Source organism: Phyllobates terribilis, unplaced genomic scaffold (genome assembly GCF_046119375.1).
Source record: "Phyllobates terribilis strain yellow unplaced genomic scaffold, ASM4611937v1 Scaffold_1__5_contigs__length_1240528914, whole genome shotgun sequence".
Classification (NCBI taxonomy): domain Eukaryota; kingdom Metazoa; phylum Chordata; class Amphibia; order Anura; family Dendrobatidae; genus Phyllobates; species Phyllobates terribilis.
This window is the reverse complement of record NW_027362761.1, coordinates 1,070,730,828-1,070,748,659: the sequence shown is the minus strand read 5'-3', so window position 1 is coordinate 1,070,748,659 and position 17,832 is coordinate 1,070,730,828. Positions and strand designations below refer to the sequence as shown.

The 17,832-nt window shown below is 54.7% G+C and overlaps 1 protein-coding gene across 1 annotated transcript in view; it reads right to left on the bottom strand.

Annotated features, from left to right (window-relative positions):
• CHIC2 (cysteine rich hydrophobic domain 2) overlaps window positions 1–8,724 on the bottom strand; it is a 45,073-nt gene extending 36,349 nt beyond the window's left edge. Inside the window, exon 1 of the mRNA XM_073645489.1 lies at window positions 8,458–8,724. Within this exon, the coding sequence (XP_073501590.1) occupies window positions 8,458–8,579 (122 nt within the window). The 5' untranslated portion in view covers window positions 8,580–8,724. The remainder of the gene's footprint in view (window positions 1–8,457) is intronic.
• Between the last annotated feature and the right edge of the window lie 9,108 nt (window positions 8,725–17,832).

The window sequence follows — 17,832 nt, the reverse complement described above, 5'->3', positions numbered from 1 at the left end:
TACATGTTTCACGGACGGCCTGTCCGCTTCCTCAGTGAGTAGCCTAGGCTAGTTCATTAATAAAAAACATTTCCATTAACCCTTTTGATCACCGGATCATCTTTTCATACGGAGGCGCACGGATATCTATACACCTTTCTTCTGCCATATCCACCTGTTGATGTATCAATCAGGTTTGGAGCATCACTGGTCGGCAATTGCAAAAGCAGCAAATTTTGATGATTTGCCCATGTGCATTTAGCGTGGCAAAACATTCCTCAAAAAAACATTAATCTATGAGTCTCTGCTCATCTGCGTTTTTTTTTTCTCAGCTGAAATCGGACTAAGAAAAAAAAAACGTAGCATGCTGCGATTGTCCTCGTATCTCGGACGAGACTCGCCAATGCAAGTCAATGGGTGCAATTATTTAAAAATAAATAATCGAACAGCTCTTGGACCGTGTGAGCAGCATCCGACTGCAATGCGATTTTAACATGAGCTTTTACAGAGAATTCCCCTGTCATTTACACAGTTTTCAATAGGAAATATTCTTCGACCACACACACAGAGATAGAGATATACTGTATATACACTGCTCAAAAAAATAAAGGGAACGCTTAAACAACAGAATATAACTCCAAGTGAATCAAACTTCTGTGTAATCAAACTGTCCACTTAGGAAGCAACACTGATTGACAATCAATTTCACATGCTGTTGTGCAAATGGAATAGACAATAGATGGAAATTATTGGCAATTATCAAGACACCCTCAATAAAGGAGTGGTTCTGCAGGTGGAGACCACAGACCACATCTCAGTACCAATGCTTTCTGGCTGATGTTTTGGTCACTTTTGAATGTTGGTTGAATCCTACAACACACAGAAGTTGCTCAGGTAGTGCAGCTCATCCAGGATGGCACATCAATGCGAGCTGTGGAAAGTAGGTTTGCTGTGTCTGTCAGCGTAGTGTCCAGAGGCGCTACCAGGAGACAGGCCAGTACACCAGGAGACGTGGAGGGGGCCGTAGGAGGGCAACAACCCAGCAGCAGGACCGCTACCTCAGCCTTTCTGCAAGGAGGAACACTGCCAGAGCCCTGCAAAATGACCTCCAGCAGGCCACAAATGTGCATGTGTCTGCACAAAAGGTTAGAAACCGACTCCATGAGGGTGGTATGAGAGCCCGAGGTCCACAGATGGGGCTTGTGCTCACAGCCCAACACCGTGCAGAACACTTGGCATTTGCCACAGAACAACAGGATTGGCAAAGTCGCCACTGGCGCCCTGTGCTCTTCACAGATGAAAGCAGGTTCACACTGAGCACATGTGACAGACATGACAGAGTCTGGAGACGCCGTGGAGAGCGATCTGCTGCCTGCAACATCCTTCAGCATGACTGGGTCAGTAATGGTGTGGGGTGGCATTTCTTTGGAGGACCGCACAGCCCACCATGTGCTCGCCAGAGGTAGCCTGACTGCCATTAGGTACCGAGATGAGATCCTCAGACCCCTTGTGAGACCATATGCTGGTGCGGTTGGCCCTGGGTTCCTCCTAATGCAGGACAATGCCAGACCTCATGTGGCTGGAGTGTGTCAGCAGTTCCTGCAAGATGAAGGCATTGAAGCTATGGAATGGCCCGCCCGTTCCCCAGACCTGAATCCGATTGAGCACATCTGGGACATCATGTCTCGCTCCATCCACCAACATCACGTTGCACCACAGACTGTCCAGGAGTTAGCGGATGCTTTAGTCCAGGTCTGGGAGGAGATCCCACAGGAGACCATCCGCAACCTCATCAGGAGCATGCCCAGGCGTTGTAGGAAGGTCATACAGGCATGTGGAGGCCACACACAATACTGAGCTTCATTTTGACTTGTTTAAGGACATTACATCAAAGTTGGATCAGCCTGTAGTGTGTTTTTTTTCACTTTAATTTTGGGGGTGACTCCAAATCCAGGCCTCCATTGGTTAATAAATTTGATTTCCATTGATTATTTTTGTGTGATTTTGTTGTCAGCACATTCAACTTTGTACAGAACAAAGTATTCAATGAGAATATTTCATTCATTCAGATCTAGGATGTGTTATTTGAGTGTTCCCTTTATTTTTTTATATATATGTCAGTGCTTTGCGTGTATACCTTACTGTACATGTATTTTAGTACAAATATTATTTTCTGAAAAAAAATAAATAAATAATGAAAATTTTAATAACCAGCAGAGGGAAAGGCCGACAGCTGGGGCTGAGGTTTATAGCTTGGGAAGGGGGGAGGGGCAATACACATGGAGCTTCCGAGGCTATTAATGTCAGCTCACAGCTGTATGCTTAGCCTTTACTATAAAAAAAATGATGCGACTATACAGCCTTCCATCCAGCAGAGACACTGAGCGGCGAGTGACCTCAGTGACGTGATGAAGTTGAGCAGAGTTCATATCCAAATTAACTCCGTTCGCCTCAATGACGTCAGCGCGAGCTCCGTTGGAAAGATCTCACACTGCTCGCGCTGATGTTATTGAGATGAACGGAGTTAATTGGATATGAACCCCACTCAACTTTATCATGTCACTGAGATGCGCAAGCACGCGCAGCTCAGTGTCTCTGCTGGATGGCAAACTGTATAGGTCCATCATGCAACAATTCAGCCTGCCATCTATATGTAGCAGAGCTAGACACGTCTATGGACAAGTGGATTATGTTCACGTCGGGGACAGGTGAGTATTATGTTGCTTTTTTATTTTATTCTTTTTACAGGTGATATGGGCTTCAATGGATTAGGCATTATGGTAAGTATAAGGCTTTTTGGTAAATGTAGATTCAATAAAGGAGTGTCATTATTTCAAATAAAGTATTTTTATTTAACAATATGACTATAGGGTTAGAAATGGGGGTGTCATATATATATATATATATATATATATATATATATATATATATATATATATATATATATATATATATATATATATATACAGTGCCTACAAGTAGTATTCAACCCCCTGCAGATTTAGCTGGTTGACACATGCGGAATTAACTTGGCATTGTGACATTTGTACTGTAGATCAGCCTGGAAGTGGGAAATGCACTGCAGCAAATTTTTTTTTTTTTTAAACGTAAAAAGTTAATTCAGAGTGTCATTTATTATTCAACCCCTCAAACCACAAGAATTCTGTTTGGTCCCCCTAAAGTATTAAGAAGTAGTTCAGGCACCAAGAATAATGAGCTTCACATGTGTGGATTAAAGATCTCTTTTGCCAGCCTTTTCTGACTATTTAAGACTCTCCCCAAACTTGTGAACAGCACTCAGACATAGTCAACATGGGAAAGACAAAGGAGCATTCCAAGGCCATCAGAGACAAGATCGTGGAGGGTCATAAGGCTGGCAAGGGGTACAAAACCCTTTCCAAGGAGTTGGGCCTACCTGTCTCCACTGTTGGGAGCATCATCCGTAAGTGGAAGGCTTATGGAACTACTGTTAGCCTTCCACGGCCTGGACAGCCTTTGAAAGTGTCCTCCCGTGCCGAGGCCAGGCTTGTCCGAAGAGTCAAGGCTAACCCAAGGACAACAAGGAAGGAGCTCCGGGAAGATCTCATGGCAGTGGGGACATTGGTTTCAGTCAATACCATAAGTAACGTACTCCACCGCAATGGTCTCCGTTCCAGATGAGCCTGTATGGTACCTTTACTTTCAAAGCGTCATGTCAAGGATCGTCTACAGTTTGCTCATGATCACTTGGAGGACTCTGAGACAGACTGGTTCAAGGTTCTATGGTCTGATGAGACCAAGATCGAGATCTTTGGGGCCAACCACACACGTGACGTTTGGAGACTGGATGGCACTGCATACAACCCCGAGAATACCATCCCTACAGTCAAGCATGGTGGTGGCAGCATCATGCTGTGGGGCTGTTTCTCAGCCAAGGGGCCTGGCCATCTGGTCCGCATCCATGGGAAGATGGATAGCACGGCCTACCTGGAGATTTTGGCCAAGAACCTCCGCTCCTCCATCAAGCATCTTAAGATGGGTCGTAATTTCATCTTCCAACAAGACAACGACCCAAAGCACACAGCCAAGAAAACCAAGGCCTGGTTCAAGAGGGAAAAAGTCAAGGTGTTGGAGTGGCCTAGTCAGTCTCCTGACCTTAACCCAATTGAAAACTTGTGGAAGGAGCTCAAGAATAAAGTCCACATGAGACACCCAAAGAACCTAGATAACTTGGAGAAGATCTGCATGGAGGAGTGGGCCAAGATAACTCCACAGACCTGTGCCGGCCTGATCAGGTCTTATAAAAGACGATTATTAGCTGTAATTCTCATTTAAAGATTTTTCTGTATTTTCATGACTATGAAAATTGTACATTCACACTGAAGGCATCAAAACTATGAATTAACACATGTGGAATTATATACTTAACAAAAAAGTGTGAAACAACTGAAAATATGTCTTATATTCTAGGTTCTTCAAAGTAGCCACCTTTTGCTTTGATGACTGCTTTGCACACTCTTGGCATTCTCTTGATGAGCTTCAAGAGGTAGTCACCGGAAAAGGTTTTCACTTCACAGGTGTGCCCTGTCAGGTTTAATAAGTGGGATTTCTTGCCTTATAAATGGGGTTGGGACCATCAGTTGTGTTGCGCAGAAGTCTGGTGGATACACAGCTGATAGTCCTACTGAATAGACTGTTAGAATTTGTATTATGGCAAGAAAAAAGCAGCTAAGTAAAGAAAAACGAGTGGCCATCATTACTTTAAGAAATGAAGGTCAGTCAGTCCGAAAAATTGGGCAGACTTTGAAAGTGTCCCCAAGTGCAGTTGCAAAAAACCATCAAGCGCTACAAAGAAACTGGCTCACATGAGGATCGCCCCAGGAAAGGAAGACCAAGAGTCACCTCTGTTTCTGAGGATAAGTTTATCCGAGTCACCAGCCTCAGAAATCGCAGGTTAACAGCAGCTCAGATTAGAGACCAGGTCAATGCCACACACAGTTCTAGCAGCAGACACATCTCTACAACAACTGTTAAGAGGAGACTTTGTGCAGCAGGCCTTCATGGTAAAACAGCTTCTAGGAAACCACTGCTAAGGACAGGTAACAAGCAGAAGAGACTTGTTTGGGCTAAAGAACACAAGGAATGGACATTAGACCAGTGGAAATCTGTGCTTTGGTCTGAGGAGTCCAAATTTGAGATCTTTGGTTCCAACCACCGTGTCTTTGTGCGACGCAGAAAAGGTGAACAGATGGACTCTACATGCCTGGTTCCCACCGTGAAGCATGGAGGAGGAGGTGTGATGGTGTGGGGGTGCTTTGCTGGTGACACTGTTGGGGATTTATTCAAAATTGAAGGCTTACTGAACCAGCATAGCTACCACAGCATCTTGCAGTGGCATGCTATTCCATCCGGTTTGCGTTTAGTTGGACCATCATTTATTTTTCAACAGGACAATGACCCCAAACACACCTCCAGGCTGTGTAAGGGCTATTTGACCAAGAGGGAGAGTGATGGGGTGATACGCCAGATGACCTGGCCTCCACAGTCACCAGACCTGAACCCAATCGAGCTGGTTTGGGGTGAGCTGGACCGCAGAGTGAAGGCAAAAGGGGCAACAAGTGCTAAGCATCTCTGGGAACTCCTTCAAGATTGTTGGAAGACCATTTCCGGTGACTACCTCTTGAAGCTCATCAAAAGAATGCCAAGAGTGTGCAAAGCAGTCAACAAAGCAAAAGGTGGCTACTTTGAAGAACCTAGAATATAAGACATATTTTCAGTTGTTTCACACTTTTTTGTTAAGTATATAATTCCACATGTGTTAATTCATAGTTTTGATGCCTTCAGTGTGGATGTACAATTTTCATAGTCATGAAAATACAGAAAAATCTTTAAATGAGGTGGGTCCAAACTTTTGGTCTGTACTGTATATATCTATCGTATTTTTCGGATTCTAAGACGCACTTTTTCCCCCCAAATTTGGGAGGAAAAAGGGGGTGCGGATTATAATGTGAAGATACGGTAATTTACCTGGGGGGTGGCGTCGGTGGAGAGGGGTCACAGATACAGGAGGTTTGCAGCGGCTGCAGCAGGAGTCAGGCGATGCTGAGGGCCCCGTCCTCTCAGCAGGGTCGCTGATTCAGGATGAGATCTCGATCTGTGCATGCTCCGAAAGCCATTTCCCTAAGCCCACGGTAGTGCTATGTATGGGAGAGGGAACCTACACACACAGCTGACTTCTTCTGAGGACAGGGCCCACAGCATCGCCCACTCCCGCCGCCACCACCGCCCAAGTCATCCTGAATTAGCGACCCTGCTGAGAGGACGGTGCCCGCAGCATCGCCCGACTCCTGCCGCAGCCACCGCGAACATCCTGTATCTGTGACCCTGGCTCCTGTGACCCCTGCTCCACCACCGCCATCCCCCTGAGGTAAAAAGAATTTTCTTGGGATTTAATCTGTGAGCAGTTCAGAATTGCCAAGGATGCATTTGGACATACATGTATGTCCAAACGTGGTAGACACGACATCAATCTGTAGCCCTGATTGTATGAACCACAGAGGATTTCTGGACTTGATAAAAGTGTAGCAAATATTCAGCTGTAATGGTGTTGGGAGTTTTTCAATCAGTACATGTTAAACACAAATCTTTCCAGGAACTCAAAACAAGGAAAAAGTTTCAAAATATCAAGAAAATTTAATTAAATCAGCGGTAGCCTGGAATGTTCAAGAAGCTTCCTTTTATGCAATCCTTATGACGGACAGAATAAATGGCAGCCAAAGCCAGCATGCTATAAAACAACTATACATGTTCAGCAACACTAAGCATTCCAGCAGCAGTGAAACTACAACTCACAACGTGCCCTGATGTTGTAGTTTCACAATTGGAAGTTTTGTTGTTTGCTGACCTTACATATTGTTCCAAGCTTATAGAGAAACTACCCTTAACTCTGCAATCCACTACACAACTACAAGCTTCCCAATAAGCCAGCAGGCTTTAGCAGTCCAGCTTTGCTGCTCATCATGTAGTTCATGAATTCAAAGCGCCTCCAAACTAGAGATTTTGGATGTGCAACTGGGAAGCGATTGCCTGCAGCAGAGGAGACCAATACGATTTACTTGCACCTGATGAGAAAGGTAAATGGCACACAGTCCAGTATGGTGAACTACAAGCCCAACTACCAGATAACGTAACAAGCTACATACCCAAGGCCAGACAAGTGCTCTGGATCTACACTGAGCAAACAAAATGCCAAGAAGCCAGTTTAAAACAGTAACCAGCATTCACATACTCCACAGGTCAACAATCTGCATATGGCATGGAGCAGCACTTATGGCATCTGGAGAGCAATCTATATCCTTGTCATATACATGACAACCTATGTGCCTCACACTTGTCATGAGAAAACCTTTATCTGAAAGCACCACTTAGTTTTTTTACTGCAGCGCTGGAGTGGTGCCACTAATGTAAGCCCCTGCCGCTAGTTTTATACTTACTACATCTGTTCCCGGCACCGCTCCAGTCACTTTCTGCAAGTTGTGACCGACCAGGTCATTCTAGCGTTTGCTGGGTGATCCGAAGGTCACAACTCAATGGAAGTCTATGAGAGCCTCATTCTGACTCTCAGACTTACATTGAGAACTTGTGACCATCACCTCTCACATAAGGTTAGTCTGGAGTTGCGGTCACAATATGGTGGATCGGGACCGGAGCAGTGCCAGGAAGAGCTGAAGACTGGTAAGTATAAGACTAGGGTCAGAGAACTTACATCAGTGGCACCACTCTAGCACTGAAATAATAATAAAAAAAAAATTTAAAAAAAAACATACTACTTGAACAGAGCTGGGGTGTGCAACAGAGATAAGAATACAATCTGACCATCACATTGCCATACCCTTCCAGCTAGATCTCATCAGTCAGCCCCTGATCTCACATATACCTCTGCCTTGAAGACGCGTGTACCTGTAAGCTCCTACATAAAGTGACATAAAATGTGGGTGCAGCACGTGTGTATACATGTATACATATTAACACGTGAGATGATGCACCTCATCACAGGCTGGAAGGAAATGTCTGATTTATTATAGCTTGTGATGGGGGCATCTTGTCACGTGTGTGTGTGTACGTGTGTGTGTGTGTGTGTGTGTGTGTGTGTGTGTGTGTGTGTGTGTGTGTGTGTGTGTGAATATATTAGATATATATATATATATCACACACTTGACTTGTGCCATATCCATGACGTGTGTGTGTGTTATATGCGCATAACTCGTGCATTTCCTCACAGCTGGTGATGTAATGGGGAGGAGGACAGTGGTGCCTATGGCTGCCTTCAAGCTCGGACACCCCCGCCTGTGCCGCTCCCCCTCTCTCCTGGCAGCCATGTGCCCAGAACAGCTCATACCGAACTCTGACACTCCCGACTGCCCGGTACCGACTGTGAGCGGCTTTCTTACCGCTACATGTGCGCCCCCGTCCCACACCCACTGCCCTCTCGAGCCTTACACTGTGACGTGCCCACATCCCCGCACAACCACCGGGTCCGGGGCGTATTTCAGCAGCTGCTCCTCCAGCGCTCGCTCCTCGTCTTCTTCCTCCTCTTCGTATATTTCATCAAAATCCGCCATTGTCCACAGCCGGGCTGGGAGCGCCGCAACTCTCTTCTACCTCGTCCCAGGTGCCGTTACCAGGAAGCTAAGGCCGCCATACCCTGCCGCTGCGTCAAGACGTCAGCACGTTCTCACCGTCACCAGAGTCATGTGACCCAGCAGAGATCCGCATCAGTCGCTTTTTTTTTTCCACTTTTTTAACTTTATTGTTCTGTTTAAGTTTACAAAAAATGAATGTCCTGAAAGTGTTGTTGATACCTGGCGTGGGGCTGTGCGAGCGTCAGTGTGCTGTTACCTGGCGTGGGGCTGTGTGAGCGTCAGTGTGCTGTTACCTGGCGTGGGGCTGTGTGAGCGTCAGTGTGCTGTTACCTGGCGTGGGGCTGTGCGAGTGTCAGTGTGCTGTTACCCGGCGTGGGGCTGTGTGAGCGTCAGTGTGCTGTTACCTGGCGTGGGGCTGTGTGAGCGTCAGTGTGCTGTTACCTGGCGTGGGGCTGTGCGAGGATCAGTGTGCTGTTACCTGGCGTGGGGCTGTGCGAGTGTCAGTGTGCTGTTACCTGGCGTGGGGCTGTGTGAGCGTCAGTGTGCTGTTACCTGGCGTAGGGCTGTGCGAGCGTCAGTGTGCTGTTACCTGGCGTAGGGCTGTGTGAGCGTCAGTGTGCTGTTACCTGGCGTAGGGCTGTGCGAGCGTCAGTGTGCTGTTACCTGGCGTAGGGCTGTGCGAGCGTCAGTGTGCTGTTACCTGGCGTGGGGCTGTGTGAGCGTCAGTGTGCTGTTACCTGGCGTAGGGCTGTGTGAGCGTCAGTGTGCTGTTACCTGGCGTAGGGCTGTGCGAGCGTCAGTGTGCTGTTACCTGGCGTAGGGCTGTGCGAGCGTCAGTGTGCTGTTACCTGGCGTAGGGCTGTGCGAGCGTCAGTGTGCTGTTACCTGGCGTGGGGCTGTGCGAGCGTCAGTGTGCTGTTACCTGGCGTGGGGCTGTGTGAGCGTCAGTGTGCTGTTACCTGGCGTGGGGCTGTGTGAGCGTCAGTGTGCTGTTACCTGGCGTGGGGCTGTGTGAGCGTCAGTGTGCTGTTACCTGGCGTGGGGCTGTGTGAGCGTCAGTGTGCTGTTACCTGGCGTGGGGCTGTGCGAGCGTCAGTGTGCTGTTACCTGGCGTGGGGCTGTGCGAGCGTCAGTGTGCTGTTACCTGGCGTGGGGCTGTGCGAGCGTCAGTGTGCTGTTACCTGGCGTGGGGCTGTGCGAGCGTCAGTGTGCTGTTACCTGGCGTGGGGCTGTGTGAGCGTCAGTGTGCTGTTACCTGGCGTGGGGCTGTGTGAGCGTCAGTGTGCTGTTACCTGGCGTGGGGCTGTGTGAGCGTCAGTGTGCTGTTACTTGCGTGGGGCTGTGTGAGCGTCAGTGTGCTGTTACCTGGCGTGGGGCAGTGCGAGTGTCAGTGTGCTGTTACCCGGCGTGGGGCAGTGCGAGTGTCAGTGTGCTGTTACCCGGCGTGGGGCAGTGCGAGCGTCAGTGTGCTGTTACCTGGCGTGGGGCTGTGTGAGCGTCAGTGTGCTGTTACCTGGCGTGGGGCTGTGCGAGGGTCAGTGTGCTGTTACCCGGCGTGGGGCAGTGCGAGCGTCAGTGTGCTGTTACCCGGCGTGGGGCAGTGCGAGCGTCAGTGTGCTGTTACCTGGCGTGGGGCTGTGCGAGTGTCAGTGTGCTGTTACTCGCGTGGGGCTGTGTGAGCGTCAGTGTGCTGTTATTCGGCGTGGGGCTGTGTGAGCGTCAGTGTGCTGTTACCTGGCGTGGGGCACTGCGAGCGTCAGTGTGCTGTTACCTGGCGTCGGGCACTGCGAGCGTCAGTGTGCTGTTACCCGGCGTGGGGCTGTGCGAGCGTCAGTGTGCTGTTACCCGGCGTGGGGCTGTGTGAGCGTCAGTGTGCTGTTACCCGGCGTGGGGCTGTGTGAGCGTCAGTGTGCTGTTACCTGGCGTGGGGCTGTGTGAGCGTCAGTGTGCTGTTACTCGCGTGGGGCTGTGCTAGCGTCAGTGTGCTGTTACCTGGCATGGGGCTGTGCGAGTGTCAGTGTGCTGTTACCTGGCGTGGGGCTGTGTGAGCGTCAGTGTGCTGTTACTCGCGTGGGGCTGTGCGAGCGTCAGTGTGCTGTTACCTGGCGTGGGGCAGTGCGAGCGTCAGTGTGCTGTTACCCGGCGTGGGGCAGTGCGAGCGTCAGTGTGCTGTTACCTGGCGTGGGGCTGTGTGAGCGTCAGTGTGCTGTTACCTGGCGTGGGGCTGTGCGAGGGTCAGTGTGCTGTTACCCGGCGTGGGGCAGTGCGAGCGTCAGTGTGCTGTTACCCGGCGTGGGGCAGTGCGAGCGTCAGTGTGCTGTTACCTGGCGTGGGGCTGTGCGAGTGTCAGTGTGCTGTTACTCGCGTGGGGCTGTGTGAGCGTCAGTGTGCTGTTACTCGGCGTGGGGCTGTGTGAGCGTCAGTGTGCTGTTACCTGGCGTGGGGCACTGCGAGCGTCAGTGTGCTGTTACCTGGCGTGGGGCACTGCGAGCGTCAGTGTGCTGTTACCCGGCGTGGGGCTGTGCGAGCGTCAGTGTGCTGTTACCCGGCGTGGGGCTGTGTGAGCGTCAGTGTGCTGTTACCCGGCGTGGGGCTGTGTGAGCGTCAGTGTGCTGTTACCTGGCGTGGGGCTGTGTGAGCGTCAGTGTGCTGTTACTCGCGTGGGGCTGTGCGAGCGTCAGTGTGCTGTTACCTGGCGTGGGGCCGTGCGAGTGTCAGTGTGCTGTTACCCGGCATGGGGCACTGCGAGCGTCAGTGTGCTGTTACCTGGCGTGGGGCAGTGCGAGCGTCAGTGTGCTGTTACCCGGCGTGGGGCTGTGTGAGCGTCAGTGTGCTGTTACCCGGCGTGGGGCAGTGCGAGCGTCAGTGTGCTGTTACCTGGCGTGGGGCTGTGCGAGTGTCAGTGTGCTGTTACCCGGCGTGGGGCTGTGTGGGCGTCAGTGTGCTGTTATCCAGCGTGGGGCTGTGCGAGCGTCAGTGTGCTGTTACCCAGCGTGGGGCTGTGCGAGCGTCAGTGTGCTGTTACCTGGCGTGGGGCTGTGCGAGCGTCAGTGTGCTGTTACCTGGCGTGGGGCACTGCGAGCGTCAGTGTGCTGTTACCTGGCGTGGGGCACTGCGAGCGTCAGTGTGCTGTTACCTGGCGTGGGGCTGTGTGAGCGTCAGTGTGCTGTTACTCGGCGTAGGGCTGTGTGAGCGTCAGTGTGCTGTTACTCGGCGTGGGGCTGTGCGAGCGTCAGTGTGCTGTTACCTGGCGTGGGACACTGCGAGCGTCAGTGTGCTGTTACCCGGCGTGGGGCTGTGCGAGCGTCAGTGTGCTGTTACCTGGCGTGGGGCTGTGCGAGCGTCAGTGTGCTGTTACCTGGCGTGGGGCACTGCGAGCGTCAGTGTGCTGTTACCTGGCGTGGGGCTGTGCGAGCGTCAGTGTGCTGTTACCTGGCGTGGGGCACTGCGAGCGTCAGTCTGCTGTTACCTGGCGTGGGGCACTGCGAGCGTCAGTGTGCTGTTACCTGGCGTGGGGCACTGCGAGCGTCAGTGTGCTGTTACCTGGCGTGGGGCTGTGTGAGCGTCAGTGTGCTGTTACTCGGCGTAGGGCTGTGTGAGCGTCAGTGTGCTGTTACTCGGCGTGGGGCTGTGCGAGCGTCAGTGTGCTGTTACCTGGCGTGGGACACTGCGAGCGTCAGTGTGCTGTTACCCGGCGTGGGGCTGTGCGAGCGTCAGTGTGCTGTTACCTGGCGTGGGGCAGTGCGAGCGTCAGTGTGCTGTTACCCGGCGTGGGGCTGTGTGAGAGTCAGTGTGCTGTTACCCGGCGTGGGGCTGTGTGAGCGTCAGTGTGCTGTTACCCGGCGTGGGGCTGTGTGAGCGTCAGTGTGCTGTTACCTGGCGTGGGGCTGTGTGAGCGTCAGTGTGCTGTTACTTGGCGTGGGGCTGTGCGAGTGTCAGTGTGCTGTTACCTGGCGTGGGGCTGTGCGAGTGTCAGTGTGCTGTTACCTGGCGTGGGGCTGTGCGAGCGTCAGTGTGCTGTTACCTGTCGTGGGGCAGTGTGAGCGTCAGTGTGCTGTTACCTGGCGTGGGGCTGTGTGAGCGTCAGTGTGCTGTTACCCGGCGTGGGGCTGTGTGAGCGTCAGTGTGCTGTTACCTGGCGTGGGGCTGTGTGAGCGTCAGTGTGCTGTTACCCGGCGTGGGGCTGTGTGAGCGTCAGTGTGCTGTTACTTGGCGTGGGGCTGTGCGAGTGTCAGTGTGCTGTTACCTGGCGTGGGGCTGTGCGAGTGTCAGTGTGCTGTTACCTGGCGTGGGGCTGTGCGAGTGTCAGTGTGCTGTTACCTGGCGTGGGGCTGTGCGAGCGTCAGTGTGCTGTTACCTGTCGTGGGGCAGTGTGAGCGTCAGTGTGCTGTTACCTGGCGTGGGGCTGTGTGAGCGTCAGTGTGCTGTTACCCGGCGTGGGGCTGTGCGAGCGTCAGTGTGCTGTTACCTGGCGTGGGGCTGTGTGAGCGTCAGTGTGCTGTTACCCGGCGTGGGGCAGTGCGAGCGTCAGTGTGCTGTTACCTGGCGTGGGGCAGTGCGAGCGTCAGTGTGCTGTTACCCGGCGTGGGGCTGTGCGAGCGTCAGTGTGCTGTTACCCGGCGTGGGGCTGTGTGAGCGTCAGTGTGCTGTTACCCGGCGTGGGGCTGTGTGAGCGTCAGTGTGCTGTTACCTGGCGTGGGGCTGTGTGAGCGTCAGTGTGCTGTTACTCGCGTGGGGCTGTGCTAGCGTCAGTGTGCTGTTACCTGGCATGGGGCTGTGCGAGTGTCAGTGTGCTGTTACCTGGCGTGGGGCTGTGTGAGCGTCAGTGTGCTGTTACTCGCGTGGGGCTGTGCGAGCGTCAGTGTGCTGTTACCTGGCGTGGGGCTGTGCGAGTGTCAGTGTGCTGTTACCTGGCGTGGGGCTGTGCGAGTGTCAGTGTGCTGTTACCCGGCGTGGGGCACTGCGAGCGTCAGTGTGCTGTTACCTGGCATGGGGCTGTGCGAGTGTCAGTGTGCTGTTACCTGGCGTGGGGCTGTGTGAGCGTCAGTGTGCTGTTACTCGCGTGGGGCTGTGCGAGCGTCAGTGTGCTGTTACCTGGCGTGGGGCTGTGCGAGTGTCAGTGTGCTGTTACCCGGCATGGGGCACTGCGAGCGTCAGTGTGCTGTTACCTGGCGTGGGGCAGTGCGAGCGTCAGTGTGCTGTTACCCGGCGTGGGGCTGTGTGAGCGTCAGTGTGCTGTTACCCGGCGTGGGGCAGTGCGAGCGTCAGTGTGCTGTTACCTGGCGTGGGGCTGTGCGAGTGTCAGTGTGCTGTTACCCGGCGTGGGGCTGTGTGGGCGTCAGTGTGCTGTTATCCAGCGTGGGGCTGTGCGAGCGTCAGTGTGCTGTTACCCAGCGTGGGGCTGTGCGAGCGTCAGTGTGCTGTTACCTGGCGTGGGGCTGTGCGAGCGTCAGTGTGCTGTTACCTGGCGTGGGGCACTGCGAGCGTCAGTGTGCTGTTACCTGGCGTGGGGCACTGCGAGCGTCAGTGTGCTGTTACCTGGCGTGGGGCACTGCGAGCGTCAGTGTGCTGTTACCTGGCGTGGGGCACTGCGAGCGTCAGTGTGCTGTTACCTGGCGTGGGGCTGTGTGAGCGTCAGTGTGCTGTTACTCGGCGTAGGGCTGTGTGAGCGTCAGTGTGCTGTTACTCGGCGTGGGGCTGTGCGAGCGTCAGTGTGCTGTTACCTGGCGTGGGACACTGCGAGCGTCAGTGTGCTGTTACCCGGCGTGGGGCTGTGCGAGCGTCAGTGTGCTGTTACCTGGCGTGGGGCTGTGCGAGCGTCAGTGTGCTGTTACCTGGCGTGGGGCTGTGCGAGCGTCAGTGTGCTGTTACCTGGCGTGGGGCTGTGCGAGCGTCAGTGTGCTGTTACCTGGCGTGGGGCACTGCGAGCGTCAGTGTGCTGTTACCTGGCGTGGGGCACTGCGAGCGTCAGTGTGCTGTTACCTGGCGTGGGGCTGTGCGAGCGTCAGTGTGCTGTTACTCGGCGTAGGGCTGTGTGAGCGTCAGTGTGCTGTTACTCGGCGTGGGGCTGTGCGAGCGTCAGTGTGCTGTTACCTGGCGTGGGACACTGCGAGCGTCAGTGTGCTGTTACCCGGCGTGGGGCTGTGCGAGCGTCAGTGTGCTGTTACCTGGCGTGGGGCAGTGCGAGCGTCAGTGTGCTGTTACCCGGCGTGGGGCTGTGTGAGAGTCCGTGTGCTGTTACCCGGCGTGGGGCTGTGTGAGCGTCAGTGTGCTGTTACCCGGCGTGGGGCTGTGTGAGCGTCAGTGTGCTGTTACCTGGCGTGGGGCTGTGTGAGCGTCAGTGTGCTGTTACCCGGCGTGGGGCTGTGTGAGCGTCAGTGTGCTGTTACTTGGCGTGGGGCTGTGCGAGTGTCAGTGTGCTGTTACCTGGCGTGGGGCTGTGCGAGTGTCAGTGTGCTGTTACCTGGCGTGGGGCTGTGCGAGCGTCAGTGTGCTGTTACCTGTCGTGGGGCAGTGTGAGCGTCAGTGTGCTGTTACCTGGCGTGGGGCTGTGTGAGCGTCAGTGTGCTGTTACCCGGCGTGGGGCTGTGCGAGCGTCAGTGTGCTGTTACCTGGCGTGGGGCTGTGTGAGCGTCAGTGTGCTGTTACCCGGCGTGGGGCAGTGCGAGCGTCAGTGTGCTGTTACCTGGCGTGAGGCAGTGCGAGCGTCAGTGTGCTGTTACCCGGCGTGGGGCTGTGCGAGCGTCAGTGTGCTGTTACCCGGCGTGGGGCTGTGTGAGCGTCAGTGTGCTGTTACTCGGCGTGGGGCTGTGCGAGTGTCAGTGTGCTGTTACCTGGCGTGGGGCTGTGTGAGCGTCAGTGTGCTGTTACTCGCGTGGGGCTGTGCGAGCGTCAGTGTGCTGTTACCTGGCGTGGGGCTGTGCGAGTGTCAGTGTGCTGTTACCTGGCGTGGGGCTGTGCGAGTGTCAGTGTGCTGTTACCCGGCGTGGGGCACTGCGAGCGTCAGTGTGCTGTTACCTGGCGTGGGGCAGTGCGAGCGTCAGTGTGCTGTTACCCGGCGTAGGGCTGTGTGAGCGTCAGTGTGCTGTTACTCGGCGTGGGGCTGTGTGAGCGTCAGTGTGCTGTTACCCGGCGTGGGGCAGTGCGAGCGTCAGTGTGCTGTTACCTGGCGTGGGGCTGTGCGAGTGTCAGTGTGCTGTTACCCGGCGTGGGGCTGTGTGGGCGTCAGTGTGCTGTTATCCAGCGTGGGGCTGTGCGAGCGTCAGTGTGCTGTTACCCGGCGTGGGGCTGTGCGAGCGTCAGTGTGCTGTTACCTGGCGTGGGGCACTGCGAGCGTCAGTGTGCTGTTACCTGGCGTGGGGCACTGCGAGCGTCAGTGTGCTGTTACCTGGCGTGGGGCACTGCGAGCGTCAGTGTGCTGTTACCTGGCGTGGGGCTGTGTGAGCGTCAGTGTGCTGTTACTCGGCGTGGGGCTGTGTGAGCGTCAGTGTGCTGTTACTCGGCGTGGGGCTGTGCGAGCGTCAGTGTGCTGTTACCTGGCGTGGGACACTGCGAGCGTCAGTGTGCTGTTACCCGGCGTGGGGCTGTGTGAGCGTCAGTGTGCTGTTACCCGGCGTGGGGCTGTGCGAGCGTCAGTGTGCTGTTACCCGGCGTGGGGCAGTGCGAGCGTCAGTGTGCTGTTACCCGGCGTGGGGCTGTGTGAGAGTCAGTGTGCTGTTACCCGGCGTGGGGCTGTGTGAGCGTCAGTTTGCTGTTACCTGGCGTGGGGCTGTGTGAGCGTCAGTGTGCTGTTACCCGGCGTGGGGCTGTGTGAGCGTCAGTGTGCTGTTACTTGGCGTGGGGCTGTGCGAGTGTCAGTGTGCTGTTACCTGGCGTGGGGCTGTGCGAGTGTCAGTGTGCTGTTACCTGGCGTGGGGCTGTGCGAGTGTCAGTGTGCTGTTACCTGCCGTGGGGCAGTGTGAGCGTCAGTGTGCTGTTACCTGGCGTGGGGCTGTGTGAGCGTCAGTGTGCTCTTACCCGGCGTGGGGCTGTGCGAGCGTCAGTGTGCTGTTACCTGGCGTGGGGCTGTGTGAGCGTCAGTGTGCTGTTACCTGGCGTGGGGCTGTGTGAGCGTCAGTGTGCTGTTACCCGGCGTGGGGCTGTGTGAGCGTCAGTGTGCTGTTACCCGGCGTGGGGCTGTGTGAGCGTCAGTGTGCTGTTACCTGGCGTGGGGCTGTGCGAGTGTCAGTGTGCTGTTACCTGGCGTGGGGCTGTGCGAGTGTCAGTGTGCTGTTACCTGGCGTGGGGCTGTGCGAGTGTCAGTGTGCTGTTACCTGCCGTGGGGCTGTGCGAGTGTCAGTGTGCTGTTACCTGCCGTGGGGCAGTGTGAGCGTCAGTGTGCTGTTACCCGGCGTGGGGCTGTGCGAGCGTCAGTGTGCTGTTACCCGGCGTGGGGCTGTGTGAGCGTCAGTGTGCTGTTACCCGGCGTGGGGCAGTGCGAGCGTCAGTGTGCTGTTACCTGGCATGGGGCTGTGCGAGTGTCAGTGTGCTGTTACCTGGCGTGGGGCTGTGTGAGCGTCAGTGTGCTGTTACTCGCGTGGGGCTGTGCGAGCGTCAGTGTGCTGTTACCTGGCGTGGGGCTGTGCGAGTGTCAGTGTGCTGTTACCTGGCGTGGGGCTGTGCGAGTGTCAGTGTGCTGTTACCCGGCGTGGGGCACTGCGAGCGTCAGTGTGCTGTTACCTGGCGTGGGGCAGTGCGAGCGTCAGTGTGCTGTTACCCGGCGTGGGGCTGTGTGAGCGTCAGTGTGCTGTTACTCGGCGTGGGGCTGTGTGAGCGTCAGTGTGCTGTTACCCGGCGTGGGGCAGTGCGAGCGTCAGTGTGCTTTTACCTGGCGTGGGGCTGTGCGAGTGTCAGTGTGCTGTTACCCGGCGTGGGGCTGTGTGAGCGTCAGTGTGCTGTTATCCAGCGTGGGGCTGTGCGAGCGTCAGTGTGCTGTTACCCAGCGTGGGGCTGTGCGAGCGTCAGTGTGCTGTTACCTGGCGTGGGGCACTGCGAGCGTCAGTGTGCTGTTACCTGGCGTGGGGCACTGCGAGCGTCAGTGTGCTGTTACCTGGCGTGGGGCACTGCGAGCGTCAGTGTGCTGTTACCTGGCGTGGGGCTGTGTGAGCGTCAGTGTGCTGTTACTCGGCGTAGGGCTGTGTGAGCGTCAGTGTGCTGTTACTCGGCGTGGGGCTGTGCGAGCGTCAGTGTGCTG